Below are 25,322 nucleotides of genomic sequence, written 5' to 3' on the forward strand. Positions count from 1 at the left end.
ACTTCAGCAGTTGAAAGGAAAACAATCAAAGCGTGGAAATCAGTGGAAGCGAAAAAAAAATAAAAATCTCTGTTGGTATTCCACCAGACGTAACTACTTATAGATCAAGTGCTTACTTTAAGCTCTGCTAAACTGGCAAGAACACCAGCCATTACCAAATTCCTTGGTAATAATAGATATTTCTTTATTTACAAGTCATGGAAAGATATTTTGTTTATAATCCTGTAACCAAAGGACTACAAGCCATGAACATTGTGGTTTCCAGAATTTCTCATCATGTCAACATATAAAATTCTTTGAGCATTAATTGGATATTTGTTCCAAAAAAAAAAAACAGTGTTAACCGATGTAGTCTTTTATTATTTAAGTCAATTTAGAGAGAGGTGCATGTTTTTAACATCACTTACAAAGTATACATTGTATGTAAAAAGCTGTTTCTTTCATTCAGTTCAGCTATTTAATGTGTACCCATTGTGCACATGCAGCAGAAGTTCTGGAGTAGTCGCACATAAGCTTCAACGCTCCATGTGCAATGCCAAGTGCCAGCTAAAGGGATTGTGGGATGTGAAGTAGTGGAAGTGTTCTCTGGTGTAATGGAGTACCACTCAGTATTTTGGAATGAGCTGGAGTGGCTTTTGTGATGCAAAATAACCCTTCAGCACCAGAACTTCATCTTACTAATGTTCTTGGGGCTTAAAGCAATCAAATCCTAACAGAATGTTCAGGCAACTTGTGTAAAGCCCCCCCACCCCTGGCTACAGATGCAGACTGTAACAAAGGAGGACACATGACCTATAAATCCCCTTCATTTCAGAACAAATGCTTGCAGTGCAGGTGTCCACTCCTGGCCATATAGTGTATATCTGCAACAGGTAACCTTCCAATGATTTTAGATCAAGTTTATTTTACTGTCACCATCAGTTTTGAAACAATGGGGGAAAATGCTTGCAGTGCTGACTGATGTGTGTGCATGAAGAGAACAGCAACATGTGCAGAAGCGCTGGTCATCCAAGCCTTTCCTCTCTTCAGAATTCCACATTCTTTACACGACAGACTGCGGTTCTTGTTCTATCCTTTTTTTTTCGGTGAGCTCTGACATTTTTTCCCAGTGTGTATGCGTGGCCTGCTGAGAGCTGGCCATAAATTAGCAGGTCACTTGGTCTGCAGCATGTCTGCCAGCTCCTTTTATCTAGTAATGGATGCCAGCTGCATGCTAAAGCTCTCGTGGTAAAGCCTACTGCTTATGCTGAAAGGAGGCTTCGCTCATCTCCAGCACATGTGAGCTACGCATGTCTCTGAAGGACAATGAGGTTTGTCTTTCATTCCCTGAGTTCTCTGAGGTAGGACTTTCAGTGCCATTAGCATATATTGGCACTCCTGTTTGCTTATGCAAAAAATTGTAACATCTATTTAAAGTATAATGATTGGAAGAAAAAAATCTACATAGCACAACCACTGGCATCCTGTCATTTATTATACTGCAGCCACATGATTAGCTATTTACTGGATTCAGATATTTGAAGGAGAATGACCTATGGACACACAAAATGAAACAGAACGCTCTGCAACTGCAAATTAACTGAAATTCCCCATGCATTGAGTGAAGAACAGAAACTACATTGTGAATGTACCCTGTGTCAAAGTTTAATGAGGAATGGACAAGTGAAAAAGAACTATAAAAATATTACTTTAAATAAAATCTTCTTTTGACTTCCCTTGGAAATTATGAAATGATCCTATTCTGTTATATTTCTGAAGATAACATTTGGTTCGGACAGTGGTTACATGCTGCCAGTGTCAGCTGTTAGAACGGTGATTTAAACAATTGGTGATAAGAAAATATCTGTGTGAAGTTTTTTTGGATGCAAGGCTTCACTAACCTAAAGTACTAGGATGCTGGCCAGTGGGTGACCTGTCCAGTGACCTCTGCTTCTTGTCTCTCTCTCTGCGGTGGTGGCATCGGTGATGATGATGATGGTGATGGGTTCGCTCCTGCACAGGTTTCTCCAGGACATAGTCATTTAGGTTCACCTCTGGGGGGCGCTGAGATGCAAATGTAGAGGCAGAGCGCCTCATAGGGGAGTCAGGAATGGGCTGGAGATGCAGATATAAAACATGGATTAATAATGATAAAGCTATTAAATGGGGGATTATACAGCAGGGTCAATATTAACTGCCTGTATAGCGCCATCTACTGACAAGATAATCAAGATATTTACAATGAAGCCTTATCTCCCCGTCTGAAGGACTAAGCCAGACTTAAACTAGAAACACTAATTACGGTAACACTCTCATGTCAAAGTACAAAATCAAAGTATTAAAGGTCAAGCACGAACCTGGTCCAGCTGCTCAAGCCTACTATAAAGTAAATTCTTTTTAAGCCTGACCTGGACATAGGATTTAGCATTTAAGAACATATTGCTATCAGCTGCAGCATTTAAGTGCTTGTTGTGTTTCAGAGGTAGCTGGGCTGATTAAAGGTGAGGTGTCTACTGAGACAGTGTGCCTGCTGGGTCTTTTTGATGTTGTGCTTTACAACAGACAACCTGTCTGTACTGGAATATCCTGATATCCCTACTAATAATGGGGTAAACGACAAGGAGTAATTTAAGCTTATGTCCCTAAACATCTGATAATACTTTAAATATTGTAACAGATGAGGTGAAGCTAGCACCTTCTCAGTATTCTTAAAGATTTTAAAGAATACATACTGCTAATAAAGTTCCTGGAGAGTGGCGTGAATGACTTCTCTGTCCCAGTAGAGAAGAGAATCCGAAGAAAGAAAAGGGTGGGGGGGAGCAAAGGATTTTTTGTTAGAACACATGCAAAATCACTGATTATACATTTTCAGGATAACCTTGTGTGCAAAACATGAATTACTGGCTAGTAGGACATCTTAAATATAGTTTTCATGGTATACATTATATAGGTCCATTTATCCCTATAGCTGATTCCAGCTAGTTAATATATGCACCTGTTGTTGACCTGTGTGTTGAATTATCAGTATCATCTCCATAAAAGACTGCATTCATCCAACTTATGGACCACATGGACAACAAACCTGACATGATAACTTGGCAAATATAAAATTTAAGATTTAGAGCAGATTATTGTGCATGGTTCATTATTTCTAAAGAAAATTGCCATTTAATAAATGTTAAAATAAATCTATTTATATGAACCAATTCCAATAAAATACATAAAAAAATAAACAGAATACATTTGATAAATGTCTTAGAACAATAATAACATAAGGGGAGTGGTGTTTGAATCCAGACTCCATAATGATATCATCAGACCCTGACCACATTAATGCTTGAGGCTCAATGCAAGCAAATCCCCACATCCAAGTTTCAATATCTAATGTAAAACCCTCCCAGAGGAGTACAGCATAATGTTCCTTTTTCCCCCATTAGGTCCTCTGAAGTCTGTGAGACTGAAAGACATTTTATAAAAGTGCTCGGCTGCTGAGTTTTTGTTGTTGTAAATCAAGCTGCAGGTCTAGACCCAGCCCAGAGACAGGGGTTTCCCTGAGTGAAATCACAGGGTTTTTAGTCATCTGAGCAGGTGCTGAAACCTCACTGTCCACAGTTAATGGCTATTATTGGCCTGCCAGGCACTTTCCTGCGATCTGGCTCTGGGGGATCTGATCTGGGTGTGAAACAGGAGAAACTCCCTACATTTGGAAGCTGTTTTATCATCTAATTACACTGCAGACGTGTGGGAAGAGTGTCGGGTGTCGGAAGGCAGATCCTAATCAAGCTCTCACTTTGATGGTTTGCACTGGAATCTTGGCAGAGAGACTGATGAAAATAATACTCAAAAAAAGTCTGTAGAGTTTCAGTCGCTAGTTCTACACATGCTGTACTTCCTTGCTAAAATGTGATATACATTTTTATATAATGTTGATGTAAAGTTGAGCTGAAGAAGCCAAGCTGAGGGGGCTTGTGATGGTGAGATACCCTTTTAGGAATTTAGAACGTGCAACCAACTTCAAAATCTGTAAAGTATAGAAAAATCATTCATTCATTATCTGTAACCCTTATCCAGTTCAGGGTCGCCATGGGCCCAGAGCCTACCTGGAATCATTGGGCGCAAGGCGGGATTACACCCTGGTGGGGGCGCCATGTCCTTCACAGGGCAACACAGACACACATTCACACACTTTTGAGCCGCCAATCCACCTACCAACGTGTGTTTTTGGACTGTGGGAGGAAACCGGAGCACACGGAGGAAACCCACACGGACAAGGGGAGAACACACCAACTCCTCACAGACAGTCACCCGGAGCGGGAACCAAACCCACAACCTCCAGGTCCCTGGAGCTGTGTGACTGCGACACTACCTGCTGCACCACCGTGCCGCCCATGGAAAAATAAAAAAATCTGAAATACCATTAATAAATGGAGTGTGTAATAAATATGACCATGTCTTCTGCAATGTCTTACTGACACCACAAATGAATCCTGGAAAATAAAAGCTCAATGTACCTTGCGCTACAGCGGTGTGACTATGAAGTTTAGTGAATAAAAGCTTATGTTTAAAAAAAATATATAAGTAAAACCACAAAGAAATAAATCAAGCATTGAATTTTTATAATTCGTTAAAAACATATTGGGCAATTCACTGAGCCACTCTCTGAGAACTAGCAACTTTAGCTCATAGTGATATTTACTCAGGTTTTGTGAAAACACACCATGACACATAACTGATCTGAGCTTGTTTAAATGTCAGCGGTTTAGAACCACACTGACCAATTCCCAAATAATAATAATAATGAAAAACAAAAATGAATAGAGCAGCACTAGACCCAAAGGCATCCTTTGATCTTGAGTATGTACTGTCCAGAGCCAAAAGATATTCCACCATCCACTCTCCAGCTCCTAATCTGAGCAGAAAGCCAATACAAGCAACATAGTTGGCAGCCTCCCTGAGACTAATCATGTTATACTGTACTTTTCTCTGTACCCTCTAAAGCCCAAATATTCCATATTCATTAGGACTGGCCAGTTAAACCAAAGCACTTTTGTGTAAAAATACATCAATATTGCTTTAACATAAGTAATGAGTGTAAGATTGTGTTTCCTGCTGACTCTGTCCACTGGGAGAATCAAGTAAGAGAGATATGTGGGTTGCTTTTTTAACTTTCTGCATGGCTGTTTAAGATTATGACATTCATTCATTCATTCATTCATTCATTATCTGTAACCCTTATCTAATTCAGGTTCATGGTGGGTCCAGAGCCTACCTGGAATCATTGGGCGCAAGGCGGGAATACACCCTGGAGGGGGCGCCAGTCCTTCACAGGGCGATTATGACATTATGCTTTTAAATTACACCTGCACACTGAGCAATGGCGAGGTCAGGATAGAAAACAACAATTTAATTTTGGGATTATAGAGAGTTTAATATATGGGTATCTCACTACCTGCATCTCTGTGTTGAGTTTGGGCATGGACATAGCTCGTCCTTGTCCGTCTAATCCAGCTGGCACTACTGTGCTGGGACTGTTCTCCATCTTCCTCATCTCTACTGACACCTGCCATAAACACACACAAAATACATGTACTCACAGAAGTGAAAAGTCTATCTCCAAAGCCCTGTTTGGACTGGTTTTACCTGTGAACATGGGGGTAAAGTAATTATTAACTGAGTATCTCAGTAATTTTAATCCCTCAGAGTAAAATATTTCAGTGATTTTTCCGGAGTGTACGCTCCTGTTTCAGGAAAGATTCCTGAGCATTTTACCTACTGTAAATCAGCAGTAAAGATGACCCCAGGTTATATTAATCCTGTCCGAACTGAAATGTTGGGTAATATTGCATCATATCCCGGAGAACGGAGGAGCTGAAAAAGGCATTGAGTAATGAAATGCACGGTTTAAGTAAAAGATCGGTGGCTGAACAACGCACCATGCTCAAATCCACAAAACAACCTGTATGTTTTATCCACACATGTTGTTACCATTAAACAGTTTATAATACCCGTTATAATAACTGTGTGAAGGATTAGATACGTTTTTTGCCACCTTCTCACTCAGTATCTGTTATGAAAGACTAGAAGATAAAGTCGTTTAGAGCTGTATGCTTTTGGTGGGAGGGCTGATCTCAGACCAATTATGACTTAAACTCCAGAAGCTCTGATATGTCTGATCTGCACTGTGTGACGGCAGTGTGTGAATTGAGTAGCCCCTCCCATTTCTGTTACTTTCACCACTATTTCTTATCCAGTGTGAATCCACCATAAACATTACTGACGTCTTGTGGAAAAATTACGTTACTCCAGCTCCCCATGTAAAACTATTAGTGCTTAAGGCTATTTTGCAAAAATCTTTAAGGAAGCATACCTGGGCAGTGTTTGTGTTTGAGATGTCCTCTGATTGACCTCGCGAGATTGGTCGTCTCTTTGATCTATGAACCTCTTTGGTCTTCTCTGACACCCAGGATGAGGAGCCTTTGATAGTGATATCATGGCTAGATTTGCTTCACAACAGAAGAAAATAGTGAGTCATATATAATGAGAAGTAATAATAAGATATAAATGCATGTAACAAAGGACCAAACATTACATTAAAGTATTACAAGACCCAATGGCATATTTTATAATGTGTATTTTAATATCTATAAATTGTATATATACTGTTTATTTGTTGTTGTTTTTTGTGATTTTTGACAGTTCATGTCTATGGTTGAGCATGTGCAGTGAAGTGATTAGGGCCTACAGTGTGCGTCCATTGTTCAGTGTTGTGGAACTGGGTCTCTGAGGCTGGCTGTCTGAGGGGCAGTCCACACTGTTCTTGATCTTGTCCTGCATAGTCAAGGGAAGAATGGGCTCCAGGAGAGCTCCCACTTTATTCTATAGGGACGAGAGAGAATCAAGAAACTCTGATACACAGTAACACATGAATTATGGCCTAATATATACATTTATTGCCGCATTCTGAGAGCTATTAGTGTGTGTGTGTGTGTGTGTGTGTGTGTGTGTGTGTGTGTGTCTGTGTGTGTGTTCGTGTGTGTGTGTGTGTGTGTGTGTGTGTGTGTGTGTGTGTGTGACTATGTTCTCTCACCTGATGGCCGGGTCCCATTTGATCTTTGGATTGCTGCTGCTGCAGCTGCAGTCTCTTTGCTCTGTTCTGCTTGTAGTAGTCAAAAATCATAAGTGCTGCATACACCTTCCCCACTGTCAGCTCATTGGCTATGAGAGACAGCAGTGCATCATCAGTCATCTCAGTTTTTTATGCCATGCACTGTTACTACACACTTCATAAATGTTTTGACTGAATGCTGGGGCATTTGTAACTGAATCTGCTGCCGACCACTAGATGTCAGTGAAAGCCCTAATTGGGGATCTGAGTTCAGGTCATTTAACTTCACTGACTTAATTATTATCATTGTATATGATGTTAGTTAACTGAAGTGCCTACGTTTGTGGGGTGTCACAAGCAGGTCCATGGTCTTCTGGGACAGGTTTGGCCAGACAGTGGCCAGCTCCTTTTTCAGCTCAGCGTCACACAGACGCTGGGCCACCATCCCTGCAGTGAACAGCCAACATCAGCAACATCAAAAAACAAAACAATCACAGTTTGGAGCCAAAAAAAGAATGCAGTAACACTCTGGCCCTAGTTTCTACTATTCACTTTTGCCACATTTTCCCTTATCTTCCCATTTCTATTCGAACTTCAGAATTTTTAATGGACAATCAGGTTTTCCTCAGAGAGAATGAAAGAGACTGGGCAGTGAAGCTTCAGAAAGCCATCCGGCAGCCATCTGGTAGTCCTCTGTGATTTATACAGACACACATGCGTGCGCGCACACACACACACACACACACACTCAGAAATTTAATGAGTCCTGATGGGACACATGGCACCATATCACACCACTAACACTCAATGAAGGGAACAAAAATGAAGTCAGCGTATGTCTCCACATTTCACAACTTAGGGTCACAGCTAATGGTTAAATATGAGTGGGGCTTGTTCATGAATTCAGTTCATCATCTGGAACCCTGGCATTCCTCTACTCCAAATGCTCTAGTGTTTTCCCTGCTTTAAAACATTGCATACAAACAATTATCAAACTTTTTACTGAGTTAATGTGAGTTTGTCAGGACTAGAAAACCAATGGAGGATAACAGTATTCATACAGCTTCTGGAAAGTTGTGTTTTGTGATGGAGGATACTACAGCATTTTTTCAAGTTGATAATTGATGATTATACCCTGCTCTTCAATGGTCAGGACCCAAACAGAGCAGTTATGATTTGGGAGTTGGATTTTTTAAGTTTTTATAAATATCAAGCCAACATCGTCCTGTGCCCACTGATGATGGACTAGAGGATGACCAACACAAACCGGAGTGGAGCTCATAATATGGACAATGAATGGAGATACAAGGTAGGTGTTCCTAATCCAGTGATTGTTCAGTGTGTATGTTATAATATACCATAATTTATACTGAGATTCCATATCCTATGCAACAATAAATACTGCTGATCCCCTGTGGTAAAATTACATTATCACTCCACCCCTTTTACAGCTAACCCAGTCTGAAGAAGATGTTATTGCACTAAGTAAAGTAGATGCTTTCACAGTAAGAAGGTTATGTGACTGACCTGATGCGAGTTTGATCTCCAGGGCTGTGCGTATCAGGGCCATGAGTGTGGAGGTGAAGTGCACAGAGTTGTCATCAGCAATAGGCATGTTCATTTTCACCAAACGCTGGAGGGAGTCAGTAGCGCCATTAGAAACTCAAAGGCACTCTGTGGTCACTTCAAAAAAATAACAACCCAAACCAGCAAGACATCTTTGGCCAAAACTGTTTGTGTGCTTACGAGAGTCTCAACAGTGTTACTTTGTTGAATTTTTGAGACATCGTTGCAGCTTTCGGTTATTTGCATTTTATCATTTATGAAGGTGGACATACTCTGTCTAAAGCACACAAAATGTTTTGTCCAAATACAGTGTACAACTACAGAGACATAACAGTTTTCAAACAGTCACATTCACTTCTATACGCTACGGTCTGCAACCAAAGTGCATCGGTGAGAGACTGACACTGACAGGAGAGTGGAGAGAAGCATGTACACATAACCATGAGGTGCCTCAACAAGTCACAGGAGCTCCACTCTGCCATCCACTCATCATGTGCTACTAGGATTTGTGGTAGGTCCACAATAACTGTAGTTTATAATATATTCTGTGTCTTTTATGGTTCTGAGAAATCAAAATTGATCCAGATGTTTTCTAACAGGGCCCGACCAATATAAAAATAAATATATATATTTATATAAAATATAAAGACTGAGCGATATAATGTAATAATAAAAAAATAAGGGAACACTACATTATATTTTTATCTTCAAAATCATTGTGATGCTCCACTGAGCTGTAATAAGGAGAATAGAGCCCCTGTTATTGCTACTCCAGGCTCAGCATCACAGAAACTAACTGTTGGACGAGGGTAGGAAACCACCACCACTAGTGGGAGCCCCAGAAGCAAAAAAAAAAAGAAAATAAAAAATACCAAAAAATCCACAAATCTTAACTAGTGTAACTTTATACAAACTTCAGTAGATACAGTTAGATAAAGTTGTTTTGGTTTCTGTGATTGTCATTTGTCAGATAAATTTTCAAGATTTCCTTCAAAAATGCAAAAATGACTGCTCTAGCATTCCTTAAATGAACATATCTGAGTGGATCCATGTACTCAGTATACATATATATGCATTGTTCTTATACCATCGATGTCAAAAAAATGTATCATAATTGTAACTTTACAGGAGAAGGAAAAAACTTTCAATAGGGGTCAATGTAAAAGATTTAAATGCAAGCAATTTTGGACCATTTCTATTGGTCCATTCATCATGAAATTTGTACAAAGTTTGAAAAAGAGCTGCTGTGTTCAAATGATTTTAGAGAACTAAAAATTGTCTAAAATAGAGATACATGTTTTGCTTTGGACAGCGATGGTATTTGAGTCCATGTTTATACTTTATAAAAACTTTTTATACTTTATATTTCCTGTCTAAAATAAACACCACATAATCTTGTAACTAAACTGAAAAGTAATTAAAAATGAAGATATATTAGTATTATTCTAAATATTGTGGCACCGAGCCGTGGGCTTCCCAGAATTCAGTTGTGCTGGTTTTGTTTCAATAGCCTTTATCCTCCTATTACGTTTGTTGTAATAGTTATAGTTATAGTTGTAATAAGTTATGGTTGAACAATTATTATGTGTACAATATATCGGCCGGGCTCTATTTATTAATAAACTACTGCATGTAATCACTGTTGTGTTAGTAAGATCATTTCAATCTATGATCTGTGTTGTGTTACTGGGCAGCGTGCTGTATGGTGTTAGTAGGGCAGGCTGTGAAGAGTTGAGCTCCCTGAACTAAAAGAGCATACATTCACTTGCAGTAGCAGAGCAGAGATTAAAATAAAAGAAAAAAAAGTCAGGATGGAGAGAAGGAAGGGACTGATGCACACAGCCAAACGCTCGCACACTCAGCGGGAGGAAAAGAGTGCGGAACAAACAACAGAGAGAAGAGAGAACAGAGAGCAGAGGACATGGAGGATGGGAGACTGAGAGCACGCACAAGAGAGGGAGGAAAAAGACACACGCAGTGAGAGAGAAAGAGAGAGAGAGAGAGAGAGCGAGAGAGAGAGAGAGAGAGAGAGAGAGAGAGAGAAAGAGAGAGAGAGAGAGAGAGAGAGAGGAAAGCTCTCATGGTCCAAAGCAACACAGGCAACAAACATGTGCACTGCTCCACAACAAGGAAGTATGGAAGGGAACAGCAGTTAGGGGCACAACTTTAGTCTAGGCTAACAGGTTAATAATAAATGGCAAGTTGGCTAAAAGCTAAATGTGGGGCCACTTAAAAAAGACCATACCTACAAAATATATATTGTCTGGAATGGCTCAACCAACTGCAATCAAACACCAATAAGGCACATCTTTGTGAGGGGGATGATTAGAATTGATTCATTTTTAGAAAAAAAAAAGAAAAAGAAAATCATCATCCAATGCATTATGTAAATGGACTGGTATTCAGAATTGTTTGGATTTGAGCTGGTTATAGATCGTGCACAAACAATGCAGTGTAAAGACGTATTGGAATTAATGTGAAAGGTGACAGCTTTGAAAAGAAAAACAGACCAAGTATGGGGCTTAGAATTCTCTCAGACATTGCAAAATTGAGTTAGCCTTAAACCGTTACATTATCATCATCTTTCGATGATACGGGCAGTGGAAAGGGGGCACTGTGGTCCCAAGAAAAGGAAGAGGAGGGCGAGGGGCCACACCAGAAAGACCGGAGAGCGGGCAAAAGAAAATAAAGAGAAAAAAAAAAAAAAAACAAGGAAACAAGGGGCAGGAAACATTGCAGAGCACAGAGATTGGCTGGAGGATAAGCCAATGGGAAGACAGGGCGAGCAGAAGGGGTGTGGGGAGGGGAGTTGGTCGGGTGGAGTCGGGGCTACCTTGTAGGCGATTCGTGGTGGACATTTCTTTCCCAAACCTAAAGGTGGGGACATGTGGAGCAGCATCTCATACATATCGCGGTACTTGATACGGCCACTTCACAGTGTAGAGAAAGCAAAAAACCCAAAATATAAGACAAGGATGGGGAGTTAGAGAGACGGGAAGAGGAACAAAGGGGAGGAAATGAAATTTTTAAGAAAGAAAAAGGACAAAATGAAGAAGAGAAATCCAAAAAACAAACCAAGAAACAAACAAACAAACAACAAAAAACAGAAATCTGTGTTATTTAGATTTCCAAGAGTGTCATGGACAGGGATGCCATCCTTGCCCGGGCTGGGTCAAAGATGGATCCTAAAAGGTCAGAGGTCTGAGGGGAGAGGAGTTGATCCCTAATGGAAGAGATGGAATGGAGCAGAGTGAGGTGCACACATGGTGTGGATGGTGACAGAATGGCTGCATTGTTTGGAGGATGTCTGCTTTTGCATGCTAAGAGACATCAGGTAGGGTTTCCTCTTTCAAGTGCTTGGAAACAAAGGTTTCAATGCCCAGCTTTTTCTTTAAAACAAATTAGTATCAACTTCACACTTAGCACACCTGGGTTTCCTGTTACAGCTCTGTGTTATTAGCTTTAACTTCATAATACATAGGTATAAAGATAAATGTTATATAACATAACAGCTTGATATTGATTGTACAAAGTAATATACACTAAGATAGAATATTAGCTCAAAATGAAATCAGTGTACGTACATCATGCATTATCAATAAAATGGGGCTTTTGTGGCTTTGAAAGCTTTGTTTCACAATCAGCGTCATTATCCATAAGCCAGTCAAGTCTGGAAAAGGCAAGTGCTTGTGTATAGGCAAGTCATTTAGTGCACAGCCATTCAGTTTGGGTCTCTGGGCAGTGGCGCTCAGAGCCCACAAAAGTGGAGGAAGTTTCTGGGGTTGCAAACCTTGTATGCTACCCTATTAGGGCAGTTCTTCCCTAAGCCAAGAGGGGGCGAGATAATGCGCAACAAATTGTACATATCCTTATAGGAAATCCGTCCGCTGCGGAGAAAACAAGCAAGACATGACACACGTATAAGGACAGCTTGGAGAGTACATTAGCATTAAGCAGTGGACTTGATTAGACACATATGGGGAATGCTTTTTCGATCCCATAGGCATCCAGTTGTGCAGGGCAAGAGCAGGGTACCTACAGATACTCAAAGAGGGAAACAGTTCCTTCACACATTATCTCAGGGAACAAAGGAGAGGAAAGAAACATTGCTTAAATAAATGTAAAAGCCCTAACCTGAGATTAATAGATGCTTTTCAGCCCACAAGGATAGACCTGGCTTTCAGTACAGAGTCTAGAATATGTTACAGGGTAATTCAGAGAATCAGAAAATGATCTGAACTATCTGGATTGGGATTAAAAGATGAAACATACCAAGCAGCAGGATCGTACTCAGCCCAAACTCGTATGAACTCGTCCAGGTGGTGCGGACCCAGGATGGAAGAGTCCCGTGTCAAATACTCAAAATTATCCATGATCACAGCCACAAACAGGTTCAGCATCTGCAGAAAGAAGAAACAGAAAAAACATTGGAGGTAGGAACTGCTCTTTCATGCAGATCCAGACTGGCACCTCTACAGAGAAGCTCCATGAAGAGGTCACCCTAACGGTCATCATTCCATATTCTACTTGACCTCTCTACATAAAGCCTTTGGTACACACCACAAAATCCTCCTGTCCATCCTCACCAGTTCTCACAGGCTTTGCACAGCAGTGGTTTGCTTTGTAATTCGAGGCGCTGTCTAACCAGTTAACATGGGGGCCATGTCTGTTCCATTCAGGCCCTCCACTATCATCCCACAAGGCTTGATGCTTTACATTTGTCTTTTCTCGGTCTCTTTTTGAAGTAATATCCTCTGATGGGTTTTCTTACCACTGCTATGCTGAAAACATTAAACTCTTTTCTTTCCAGGTTTCAGCTTGAATCTCCACAGGTATTCACCATGAAGTCACTGAACATTTCATCTGCAGAAGCATGAAGCCTTGGTGTACTAATGGATGACCAGTTATTGTCCTTGACTCATGTTGCAAACCTGACTCAGTCATGCAGATTTCTCTTTTACAATCTGAAGACCTCAACCTTATGGCTCTAGAGAGGTCTTTTGCTATTCCAAGTCGTGACTGCTGCTACTACCTTCCTCCTTGGCTTCATATGTGTACCATCAGGCCTTTGCAACTGATCAAGGATATAGCAACACGATTTCAATATTTCTCCACTGCTGTATTCTCTTCACTGGCTTCCTGTACCAGATTCAAAACTGTGATGCTGACACTGCTCTCTTATACTTTATGCTAATGGTCAAAACTTGATCTGTACCAAGAGTCCTTCAAGATTCAAGTATGGCTCGACTTGACCCACCATCCTTCAAGATGCTTGGAAGACAGAATCCATTTTGTCCTGGCATCTACATGGTGGAATCAACTTCCCCTGGGTGTCTGAAAAATTGCACGCCGAACTGAAGACCAATCCCTTTCAAGAGTACATACATTAGCACTTATCTTGCACATATTAAAATCATAAGATTATACTCATGTCTTACATGATTTGACTTTCTGGCTAAATGTACTATGTGAGCACTGTTTATCTAGGGGTCCATACTGACTTTTGTATTTGGTAGCAACTATTCTTGAGGTATCATTTTAAGCCTATAAAAATATACAGGGGTTAGACAATGAAAATGAAACACCAGTCATTTCAGTGTGGGAGGTTTCAGCCTGGTGGCCAATCTTCATTAATTGCAAATTGCACCAGTAAGACCATGTGCATCCAATGGTTCAAACATTGTGTCCTGAAGGCGGTGCCGTGTATCAGGACGACAATACACCAATACACACAGCAAGACTGGTGAAAGATTGGTTTAATGAACATGAAAGTGAAGTTGAACATCTCCCATGGCCTGCACAGTCACCAGATCTAAATATTATTGAGCCACTTTGGGGTGTTTTGGAGGAGCGAGTCAGGAAACGTTTTCCTCCACAGGCATCGCGTAGTGACCTGGCCACTATCCTGCAAGAAGAATGGCTTAAAATCCCTTTGACCACTGTGGAGGCCCTACACCATACTAATAAATTATTGTGGTCTAACACCAGGTGTTTCAGTTTCATTGTCCAACCCCTGTAGCTAAGGATATTTTTTTGTAGAAACAGTGAAGCACTTTTGTAAGATAAGAGCATCTGCCTAATGCCTTAAATGTAAATATTATGACATTTATTTTTGTCTTGGTTTTGTTCATTCCAATTCTCTCCAGACAATTAAAGAAATATAATAAATATATGAATAGAGCACTAACCAGGAATGAGCAGAGAAAGATGAAGGAGACGAAGTAGAAGTAGGCAAAGTCGCTGCCACATTCATTTCCCAGGGTTCCTGAGCGTTCATCACACACACGCCGACTCAGGCAGGACAGCATGATCTCATGCCAGGCTTCCCCTGTAGCACTCCTGAGCCACCCACACATCATAAATACATCAGTACTTATGCATATTAATATACAACTGCACAGGGTTATACATGCAGCATTTTTAATGATACATTTAGTTTCTCATTTAAGATGCTGCACGTAGCCAGGCCAAAAAATTGGCCACACAATTTTCCACACAAAGTAAATGCTGGGTCTACAGCTGTTCATTGGAGCTTTGAAGCCATGTTTTATTATTATTATTATTATTTTACAGATGTAACACTACTTGTCCAAAACTTTGTAGATGTTCCCCAATAATGATGATACTCAGCAACTTTAATGTGCACTTATTGTGGGCATAGGCAATACATTTTGAGAGTTTATATTAACACCCCACCACCAATGTGATTTCTCTAATTCTTTCGCATAGAACAGACACTTGTCTGGACTGAGGTAAAAGCACCAATTCACACAAGTTGTGGTTTGGTTTGCCTTATAAAACCCCAAATTAGTTGCTGGCTCCTTTAGCAAAGAGCTGGGTGCCCTGCAATTGGCACTGAGCCCACACACTGGCAGGGAGTGGGTGAATCTGGGGTTAATTAAAATATGGAAATCTAAAGGCTTTCTGTGGGATCAGCAGCCCGGATCCTCCAGGTGGCACTTCAAACTGCATTTTCAACTGCACTGGAGGCAAGAGTAGGGAAGAGGGAAGAGGGGAAAGGGAGGGCTGCTATAGGGAAAGACAGAGTGAGAGAGTGGTATTTAACACAGCGTGCCTCAAGCGAGCAAGTGTAAACACATCTGAGATAAGTACAGAACAAAGGCTGTGCTGGGGCTGACACACACATACACACAATCACACACTGTCATGTATCACAATGCTAATGTCCTGTCCAGGGGGCATAGCAGAGCTCAACAAATTGCGAGGACACACATGAACCCCCAGTCTGCACAGCCAATTAACAGCTCACCAAGAGACCATGTGTGTATGTGTGTGAGTGAGAGTGAGAGAGAGATAAAGAAAAACAGCGAGAGAGAAAGAGAGCTAAATGTTTGTTGCCCCTGCCCCATTAGCAACCATCATCAACAATATATCTACACTTGTCTGTAAACTTTTTCCAAGCTTCTGAAGAAACAAGAATATTCTTCCCTGCAAAAACGAATTGACATCTATATAAATACAGAGTGTTGAAAAGACATGAGGATAATTCAGTTCAGTTTAGAGCAAGTTATTCAGTAACTCGAGATGTAGAAGCTAGGGGGGATGTAGAGGGATAAATGAAATATCTTTTTAATTCAAGAGTAGCTTTATGCACATACTTCTTCTCTTCTGTAAGGTTTTCACTGGCCTGAAGCCAGACACTGGATAAAGTTAGGACAGAGTGAATAATACAAACTCATTAAACTTCTGAAATAAGTACTGGTGCAGTGAAAGTGCCCTATCGTAGTCACCATGAGTCACTGCTTTAAGCAAGTTTAAACCATGGCATTGACTTTTCACTGCAGAGAATATATTGTATGACTGCAGGAGGAGGAGAACTCTTTGGATTTGGTGAGCAGGGGTATAGTGTGATAGGGACACAGAAACTTCATCAAATGAAACAGAAGGTAGAGATGGACATTAAAAGGAAGTTAGATTGGAAGGAGTAGAACCTTCATACAACCGTCCCTAATTGTAGACCCATTATAGTTAAAATACCAATATCGTAGGCCAGTGTTCTTCAAGCTATGTGGCATCTATATAAGCCTTAGTTTCCAACTGACATATACTCAATCTTTTATATAGGCTTATACCAACACGCATTAAACTTCATAAAAGTTTAGCATGTGAAAGGACTAATGCAGCTTTTATAACAAGGGTTGCTAGTTAGAATAAGCCTTTATAAATATACATAGAGGTCAGCTGTTATGAAATCCTAATATATTCATCCTATATCCATAATGAACACCATGTCATAACTAGTGAGGTGCCCCTCAAAACAAATTGGCCTGGTTTAAGCATATGTTTGGTAGGAGGGCACAGGCTGAAGCATGAGAGGTGTATCCTAGCTGTGGGTTTACCTGAAGAGTAGCATAAGAGCCTGGAGGAAGGTGCGGAAATTGTTGTGGTGGTTGATGGCAGTGTCCTCATTCAGCTCAATGTTTCCAAACACCTGCACAGTCAATACAATTGCTAATAATAAGAAAAGTATCATTGCTCCATTTAGTGCACCACACTCTTGTACTGATCAAATGATTGAAATCACAGTTTGAAATAATCAGTACTATAAAACCCATGTAGCTGGTGATTCTAGAAAGCAAAAACAGAGCTGTTCATAGTTCTAAAGAGACAGAGAATGTTGTATTAAGCTGAATTAAGTTAAGTTAATTAATTAAGAATAAAATTGTTATCCAGAATGCCCAATATCAAGGAATGTCTGGACAGAACATTATTGTAAATAGCTTTATTGAGTAAAAATAAATAAAGTTTGGTGTCTCATACAATCTGGAGGACTATATTATTTAAATCTACATAATAAAAATATTCTGGCAAAACTCTGAATGGCCATGTATTTCTCCATTAGGGCACTGACCTGCATTCCTATGATGGCATAGATGAAGAACAGCATAGCGATTAGAAGGCAAACATAAGGCAGAGCCTGAAAAGAGATTAAACCATATCGTTATCAGCATTGTTTGCAAAATTCTGAGCACAGTGTACATGTCAATATATGTTTACAGACAAGTGCTCAACTGAGAAATTGTCTCAGCACCTTGAAGGACTGAACAAAAGTCCAGAGCAGGATGCGTATGGTGTATCCCTGCCGAAGCAGCTTGATGAGGCGAGCCGCCCGGAAGAGCCTCAGGAAGCTCAGGTTTATCAGACGGTCCTGTGAGAAAAAATGTCTTTATTTAATACTTAATTCATTTATTCATTTATTTAGTTGACATCTCCCCATAGTCTTTATCCCACTCAATAAATGTCTAAGATTAGAGAATTAAGATGTTGGTAGTGATGACCAATCAAGTGATTTTAAAAGCAATAAGATGCTTTGGTTGGAGTTTCTTATGCTCGAAAGCTATCCAATGTGGCAGCTATTGTTGTTAAAAGTCAGATTTTCAGGGTTTATTTGACTTGTTTTCCAAGTGATATAGGTTTAGTTTAGGTGATATAGATATAGGTTTAATCATGATCTTATGTTCACTAGCTTGTTGCTTCACTATCTTGTTTCCATCATGACACAGTAACAGCTGATACTCTCAAAACATCCATAATACATAACTGGTCATATTTAAGAAGGAAAATGTATATTCACTGGCACAAGAAGACATGTCACTCACCGTTGTCTATAAATGAAGAGCAAATATCATGGCAGCCAAGATGGAGTGAGAACAATGAACAAGAAGATCAAGCAGGGGAGAGAGTGAGAAACAGAGAGACAGAGAGACAGAGAGAGAGAGAGAGAGAGAGAGAGAGAGAGAAAGATAATGTGATAGAGTGAGTGAGAGAGAGAGAGAGATAATGTGATAGAGAGAGATAATGTGATAGAGAGAGTGAGCGAGAGAGAGATAATGTGATAGAGCGAGCGAGAGAGAGAGCAAGCGAGCGAGAGAGAGAGAGAGAGAGAGAGAGAGAGAGAGAGAGAGAGAGAGAGAGAGAGAGAGAGACAGAAGAGAACCAAGAGACCCAAGAGAAAAACAGGAAAACATGAGCAGCCATCACAACAGAAATGTTACATTACAGACATATTAGTAACACTAGTTGACAGTGGACATTAGGACAAACAATTACACTGTTAATTGCTCTGAATAATAAATTATACAACATACATTTCTGGGTATGTATTTACTACTATAAAGGTGCATTCCAGCCTAAACCTTTAATTCATTTAAATATGCTAGTGTTTGACAGAATTAATTTATTTTCATGTTTTCATTTGTGAGAGTTCTCTGGCAACAGTGCCCTGTGTGCATTACGAAAGCACATCAAACTAACTTTGGGATTTTCTGTGGTGTCAATCATTCCTGACTCCTAGCCCAACCAATGATCTATAGGCTGATAATAATGTAACCAATTTGCTATTTAACTTGATGTCCCTGTTGTGATTGTGGTGAAGATTTAAAGACAATCTCTGCTATTAAAGTAATATCAGCTTCCAACAAAGTTCAGCAACTAAAAAAAATTATCCACCCCAAAATCACATGCCAGCTGCATCATTAGAAAGGAAGATCCTAGGTTTCACTGATCAGAAAAGCTGTGCTTTTTATCAGATGCTACAGGATATCTCTTTGAGAATTTTAGTTTCTCATGGATTGATTACTACTGAACTGAATATACTATAAAAGTCAATTAATAACATTTAAGGATGAAATATTTGAATAATAAAACAATCCAAATTCTTCAGTTATTTTTTGACCTGATCTGAGTGCTTCAGTTTTGAGAGGAGTGTTTAGCACTAGGAGCTTAGCCAGTTTGATCATAAGGCTATTCCTATTTCTTTATCCCTCTTCATCCCCCCTTAACTTCGTTGAAGTTATTACACCAAGTCCAAAACTCACTGTAATGATGTTAATGCTGGATACTCATTACATTCCACTTACTTTCATTTCAGAGACCAGAATATCAGTAATGCTCCCCAGCACTGTCACAAAGTCAAACACGTTCCAGGCATCCTTCAGGTAATTCTGGAACGAAGAGGATTAGCGAGATCACTCACACACAAGCCGAAAGACCGTCTAACACTCCAAGGATGCACTTCTACTGAAAGCTTATAGTAGCCTGAGGGGCCATTTTTGGATCCTCAGGGTATACCCAGATTAAAGTATTCATGGTATGAGAAGTGGATACTTACCAAAGGACCAAAAGCAATGATCTTGAGAACACACTCCAATGAGAAAAGGGCAGTAAAAACAATGTTGAGATACTTCAGCATTGCATCATAAAAATCTGGAGCACCATGGAACTATTGGACAAGAAAAAAAAAATCTCAGATTTCTCACAGGAGCTCACCTAAACCTGACCCCAATCATAATCCCAAACTATTAAAAAACAACCCCTAAACCTAACTCTTCTCCAATCAGATGAACAATCAAACGGTTTGAGTGTACTTGAAGAAACAAGTTTAGGTTTAAAATAGGTTAGGTACAGAATCTCTGACATATCAACTGCTTAATAACGTAAAGAATTATCACTTAACAAGATGACTGATTTAATTTTTTTTTATATTTAACAGCATATTGTTGAGTGGCAAAGAAGATGAGGATGATGGTGAGTATATTGTTGAATACTGCAAACTGTTGCCAAAAAAGTATAAATAAACCAACCAAACAGACAAATAGTTGATTCCTGACCTTCATCATGAGGACCACAGTGTTCAGGGCGATCATGGCCATGATGGAGTACTCGAAAGGCGGTGACACAACAAATTTCCACATCCTGTACTGGAAGGACTGCTGGTTCTGGGGCATGTAACGTGTCAGTGGCTTGGCATTGATGGCGAAGTCAATACAGGCTCTCTGAGAAATTAGGGCGCAAACATGGAACTCATTCACATAACAGATCAGAAACACTACCTCCAACACACTTGAGTTTTTAATTAAATATAATGATTAAGCTGGTGACTTCTGAACTGTAGTTTTGGATAGTGGCATTTGGTAAGAGGCTTTTTGGAAGCACATTCCCCCTCTCTCCAAGTCAAAACCGATTAGGAGGCAAAGCCATCGGCAGCTTAATGAAAATTACCATACAAAGTGCAGCAACCACCTAGGGGTTTTGCTTCCTAGCATGGCCTAGAGAGACAGAGAGAGACAACCCAGTGCACTGATTGAGCTTGGCTGAGCCACAGCTCTTTACATTTTCATCCCTTTTTTTCATTAAATTTCTCTAATGCCAGAGGTAGACTGAAAGATATTTCATACAGTTTTATTCATGGATGCACTGTTATCTTAATGTAGTAAGCCTACTGTATAACTGCAATTCATGCAAGGCATACTAAGGAAGTGCTACTGGCACAGGAATGATGATATGAAGAGGAAAATGACTATTTTGAATTATTAAAATAACATTCTTTTTGCATACTAATAGGGCAAGAAAACAGCCTCACAAATGTATTTTGCATAAAGTTGGTTACTCTATTGCACTGTGAAGCACAGTGGAGTGACACATGAAGTAAAACATAGTTCTAAATAACTGCAGATGAAGGACAGTTTAACATGTCTTACGGTGCCTGTGAAGAAAAGCAGTGAACAAAGATGTTCAATTATTCATGTGCCTCTGCACAGAATAGTTTTGAAATAAAACTCGACAAGATATACTAGCTGCACATGAGCATAAAATCATCATGCTCAATGACAAGTCTTAGCTAGAGGGATATAAATTCCTCTGGCATTGGGGTGCGGAGCAGTGGAACTGCATGCTCTGCAGTGATGGATCTACATTTAATAACTTTAGAATGAGATGGAGTGGCGTATGTGAATCATCCCAAAAAAATAATCTAAAAGAATCATCCAAAATCAGGACCTGTACTTGCTAATGGTCTTGATTAGTAATATTTTCAGTAATATATTGGATAGACAATGGGCATCGTATTGATTGAATAATGGTAATTAATAAATGTGTCCCTGTGTTTTTCTTATGTTTTATCTGCAATTCTATTTTGAGTGCTGTACTCATTGCATCATGGTCCTGCCTCATAGCTGCTATAAGTAAAGGAGCTATATCAGGTTTGTGTAATAATTAAACAATTAAACACACACTGTTAAAAATATATGCGCTACAAAAGGTTCTGTAAGCGATACCATAGTTAAAACGTTTAAAGGGGTAAAGAACTTTAAGATTGAGTGATGGTTTTTTAAACCTTTAAAATGTTCCTCACAGTCACACATCTCTAAAACAAACATGGTTCTTTATGGAAACAAAAGTTCTTCTATTGCATTACTCTAAGAACCCTTTGTAGCACCTTTATTTTTAAGAGTGCAGAGTACAAGCACACATGGAGCATTAAGAGTAAATTTACTTTACAAATTAAAATACCGAGCTACATAATGTTATATTTTGAAAGACATACTGTGAAATTACCTTTTATATGTCTTAGTGATATGTATCAAATGTACCAGATGTCTTTGGTTAAAGCAATTATAGTGATCATATATTTCCATTGCTGACAAAATATGAGGTGCCCCAGGGTTCACCTGTTGGTCCTACCTCATTTTTTTCCAGACTACACTCAGACAATGCCTTATCCCCCTGCTCCTGGAATGTGATGATGATCAAGGCCACAAATATGTTGACAAAGAAGAAGGGGAAGACGACGAAGTAAACCACATAGAAAATGGACATTTCAATACGGTAGCCTGGACTGGGACCCTGGTCTTCAAATGTAGCATCCACAGAGTGCTTCAGAACCCTGAAAAAAAACCTCAGTATGAGCATCTCACTGGAGAATATTCAGACCACTTGCATTAAAATTACCATTTTTAGTAATCATTATTGACTTCCACAGCCTTGAACTCCCCATTATATTTCTCTGGCACTTCTAATAGCCATGAGATTAATTAATGACATTCATCTCATGCCTGTTAACAAGTTTTAACACAGTAATAATAAAACAGCCAAAATAAGTAAAACATGTTAACCCCTTTTAGCTCTGAGGAACATATTGTACTTTTTGCTTGGGCTATCAGTTCATCTTTTGTTTTTTGTTTTTTTTTTACATAGCAGGCATCAGTGTATTATGTAATGGCCTACTTAATTTCATGCTTTCATTAAGACCAGAGTGTAGAAATGACAAAACAAGACAGAGAAGCTACTGACAACCCTTTTGAGTTTGCTGACCATCAAACATATGAACCTCATTTAAATTAGACATAAGTCAAGGAAATTACATGGCTTACACAGTACATGCAGAACAGAGTCGTATATTGGTCAGATGGTGCCGTTTTGCTTAAAAAAGACTTGAAGGGCAATATTTCAAACTGACACACACCTTTGAAAAGAGATCAGAGGGGACCACATGGCAGTGGGGCCAAAGGAGACATTTAAAGAGGACAAAAGCCTTTACAGGCTTTTAATCCTCTCAAAAACACACAAAGCAAATGAATATACATGGGCATACAAAGCTACAAATGAATAATTGCCGTGGACAATGATACTGTCTAAGGAAAGGGATTTTGTTTTGTGACTTTCTAAAGGAAAATATATTGTTGATTAATTATTTGTGTGCGTGCGTGCGCATGTGTGTGTGTTGACTTACGTCGGCCAGCCCTCTCCTGTGGACACGGTGAAGAGAGTGAGGAAAGCCCACAGAACATTGTCATAGTGGAACTCATACTTCTTCCACAACCTGGGCTGAGCTGACACTTCATCTTTATCATAGTCCAGGAACTGCCCTCTGAAAAAACACAGGAAATAACAGTGTGCAATATGTTACTTCATTATTCATTATCATTTTCTATACACGTGGTTGCTTTGTTCTTCATAATCCAAGCATGTCCAACTACATAATTTACTGCACTAAGGAGAAATACCATAGAATACATTCTGACTGTTCTAAAACAAAGGTGTCAGAGTGGGTTTCCTTGGGGCCACAGCGCTTTAGACAGTCTCATTCTGCTTCATTAAGACCTGATTGAACGTTTTTAATGGCCGCTGACATGTAATTTTTAATATTTTTTTCATTTAACTAGTTTATATTTCTAATTTATTACCATCATCATACAGAATTATTGTTATTTGTTTCATTGTTATTATTAAGGGTTGATTGTGGCCCAGTGACGTAAGCTGTTTCACTGCCCTGGTACAATACCAGTGTGTGTCTACAGGGGAAGGTGTGTCTAGTCAAGCAGTGCTGGCTGACTCGGACCCTACCTGCAGTCCTTCTCCAGTCCTTTAGACTCGTCTGTACAGTAGAAGAACTTGCCCTTGAAAAGCTGCACAGCAATTACAGCAAAGATGAACATGAAGAGGATGTAAACGATGAGGATGTTCAACACATTCTTCAAAGAGTTCACCACACAGTCGAATACAGCCTGAGGAAGATACAAGCACACACACATTGTAATCTGCTGTAATGCAAATATGTGGCTCCTTGACAGCTGATTAAGCCCCTAGAGCAAAAACCTAACAAACCCAAAGCACTTTTTCTAATTTTATTAGACACAGGACATCAGTTTCTGTACCTTTAGCTTTGGTAACCTCTTGATGGTCTTCAGGGGCCGGAGGACTCGTAACACCCTGAGTGATTTGATGGTGCTAATGTCTTTGCCTTTGGTCCCTCTACAAAATGCAAATGAACAGCAAAGAGCTCAATTATTCCACTTAGTGCTTGAGGTAAACCATGGAAGCTCTGCTTGTTTCTAAGCAGGAAGCTTATAAATCCTGGATTCATAATGGTTTGCAAATATATTTAAAGTGTGTTATATGATATATATAATACATGATCATTATAATTACATAAGAATATGTTATGCATATAATTACAGTGATATCTATTCGCAATTACACAAGCTTATGCCAGGTGTTATAAGCTATTGTAGCTATAATGTGTCATCTTAATAAACATCCAAATTCATTGCAAGCATTTTACTGAACCGACTTATTTCTACACAACACAGTAAAGTGAATCAAGATATGTCCATGTTCTGTGCGTACTATGCATGGCAAATGTACAGTGAAAATAATTAAATATCAGCTACCTCATGACATATTCCTCAGTGTATGATTTACATGGACTAAAACAAACATAATGCACGCTGTCAGACATCTTAAATACTGCAATATTAGTCAATATCTGTATATTACACCCAACCAGCAATGGATTAGTAGCACAAAACACACCACTGCACACCTCACATCATGTAATCCACCATTACATGAGCTAGTTGAGTTTATAAAGAACCCTGTGCATGCAAGCAAAGCAGTTATCAATTAAGCTACTAGAAATCCTACCTGTAGAGTAAGTTTTCCCCCCGAATTCCTACCTCAATATTCAAACATGCAAAGATAACAAATGTGCTAAGACAAACACTGCTGTGCATCAGATTTTCTAAAGTTTAAACAAACCAATCATTGAAAAGAAACTTAACCCAAAGGGAAATGTTTCTTTGTGGGGAACTACTGTTGTTTAGCTTAAAATATATTAAAGAAGAATTCCATGCATTTTTCACATTTTTGAGATGTAAACAAACTCAGATTAACCTGATGTAACCTGTATGTATTAGGTGTAGAAATACATTTTAAAGCGTTTTTTAACATTAAGGAAAATTTAAATTAACATTAATTAACTCACAATTAATATGTGAAGTTCGTAATCGCTAACATAGAAATCAACATTTTTAAGTCTTCTAAAACAAAAGACACATACTTTTGGATACAATATTATCCCCAAGGAGAGAAC

The 25,322-nt window shown here is 39.4% G+C and overlaps 1 protein-coding gene across 1 annotated transcript in view; it reads right to left on the bottom strand.

The window, feature by feature from the left end:
- Nucleotides 1-25,322, bottom strand: part of LOC136676729 (voltage-dependent N-type calcium channel subunit alpha-1B-like) — a 129,412-nt gene that overhangs the window by 5,358 nt on the left and 98,732 nt on the right. Inside the window, exons 30-50 of the mRNA XM_066653922.1 lie at nucleotides 24,106-24,202; nucleotides 23,795-23,955; nucleotides 23,181-23,318; nucleotides 22,133-22,334; nucleotides 20,281-20,445; nucleotides 19,782-19,892; nucleotides 19,531-19,614; nucleotides 17,703-17,819; nucleotides 17,523-17,588; nucleotides 17,011-17,102; nucleotides 14,839-14,989; nucleotides 12,923-13,050; nucleotides 11,484-11,580; nucleotides 8,612-8,717; nucleotides 7,424-7,531; nucleotides 7,067-7,194; nucleotides 6,722-6,855; nucleotides 6,347-6,482; nucleotides 5,429-5,539; nucleotides 2,712-2,750; nucleotides 1,881-2,094 (exon numbers count right to left, since the gene is read on the bottom strand). Coding sequence (XP_066510019.1) covers nucleotides 1,881-2,094; nucleotides 2,712-2,750; nucleotides 5,429-5,539; nucleotides 6,347-6,482; nucleotides 6,722-6,855; nucleotides 7,067-7,194; nucleotides 7,424-7,531; nucleotides 8,612-8,717; nucleotides 11,484-11,580; nucleotides 12,923-13,050; nucleotides 14,839-14,989; nucleotides 17,011-17,102; nucleotides 17,523-17,588; nucleotides 17,703-17,819; nucleotides 19,531-19,614; nucleotides 19,782-19,892; nucleotides 20,281-20,445; nucleotides 22,133-22,334; nucleotides 23,181-23,318; nucleotides 23,795-23,955; nucleotides 24,106-24,202 — 2,585 coding nt within the window. The remainder of the gene's footprint in view (nucleotides 1-1,880; nucleotides 2,095-2,711; nucleotides 2,751-5,428; nucleotides 5,540-6,346; nucleotides 6,483-6,721; nucleotides 6,856-7,066; nucleotides 7,195-7,423; nucleotides 7,532-8,611; nucleotides 8,718-11,483; nucleotides 11,581-12,922; nucleotides 13,051-14,838; nucleotides 14,990-17,010; nucleotides 17,103-17,522; nucleotides 17,589-17,702; nucleotides 17,820-19,530; nucleotides 19,615-19,781; nucleotides 19,893-20,280; nucleotides 20,446-22,132; nucleotides 22,335-23,180; nucleotides 23,319-23,794; nucleotides 23,956-24,105; nucleotides 24,203-25,322) is intronic.

The sequence above is a fragment of the Hoplias malabaricus genome, chromosome X2 (assembly GCF_029633855.1).
Source record: "Hoplias malabaricus isolate fHopMal1 chromosome X2, fHopMal1.hap1, whole genome shotgun sequence".
NCBI classification, from domain to species: domain Eukaryota; kingdom Metazoa; phylum Chordata; class Actinopteri; order Characiformes; family Erythrinidae; genus Hoplias; species Hoplias malabaricus.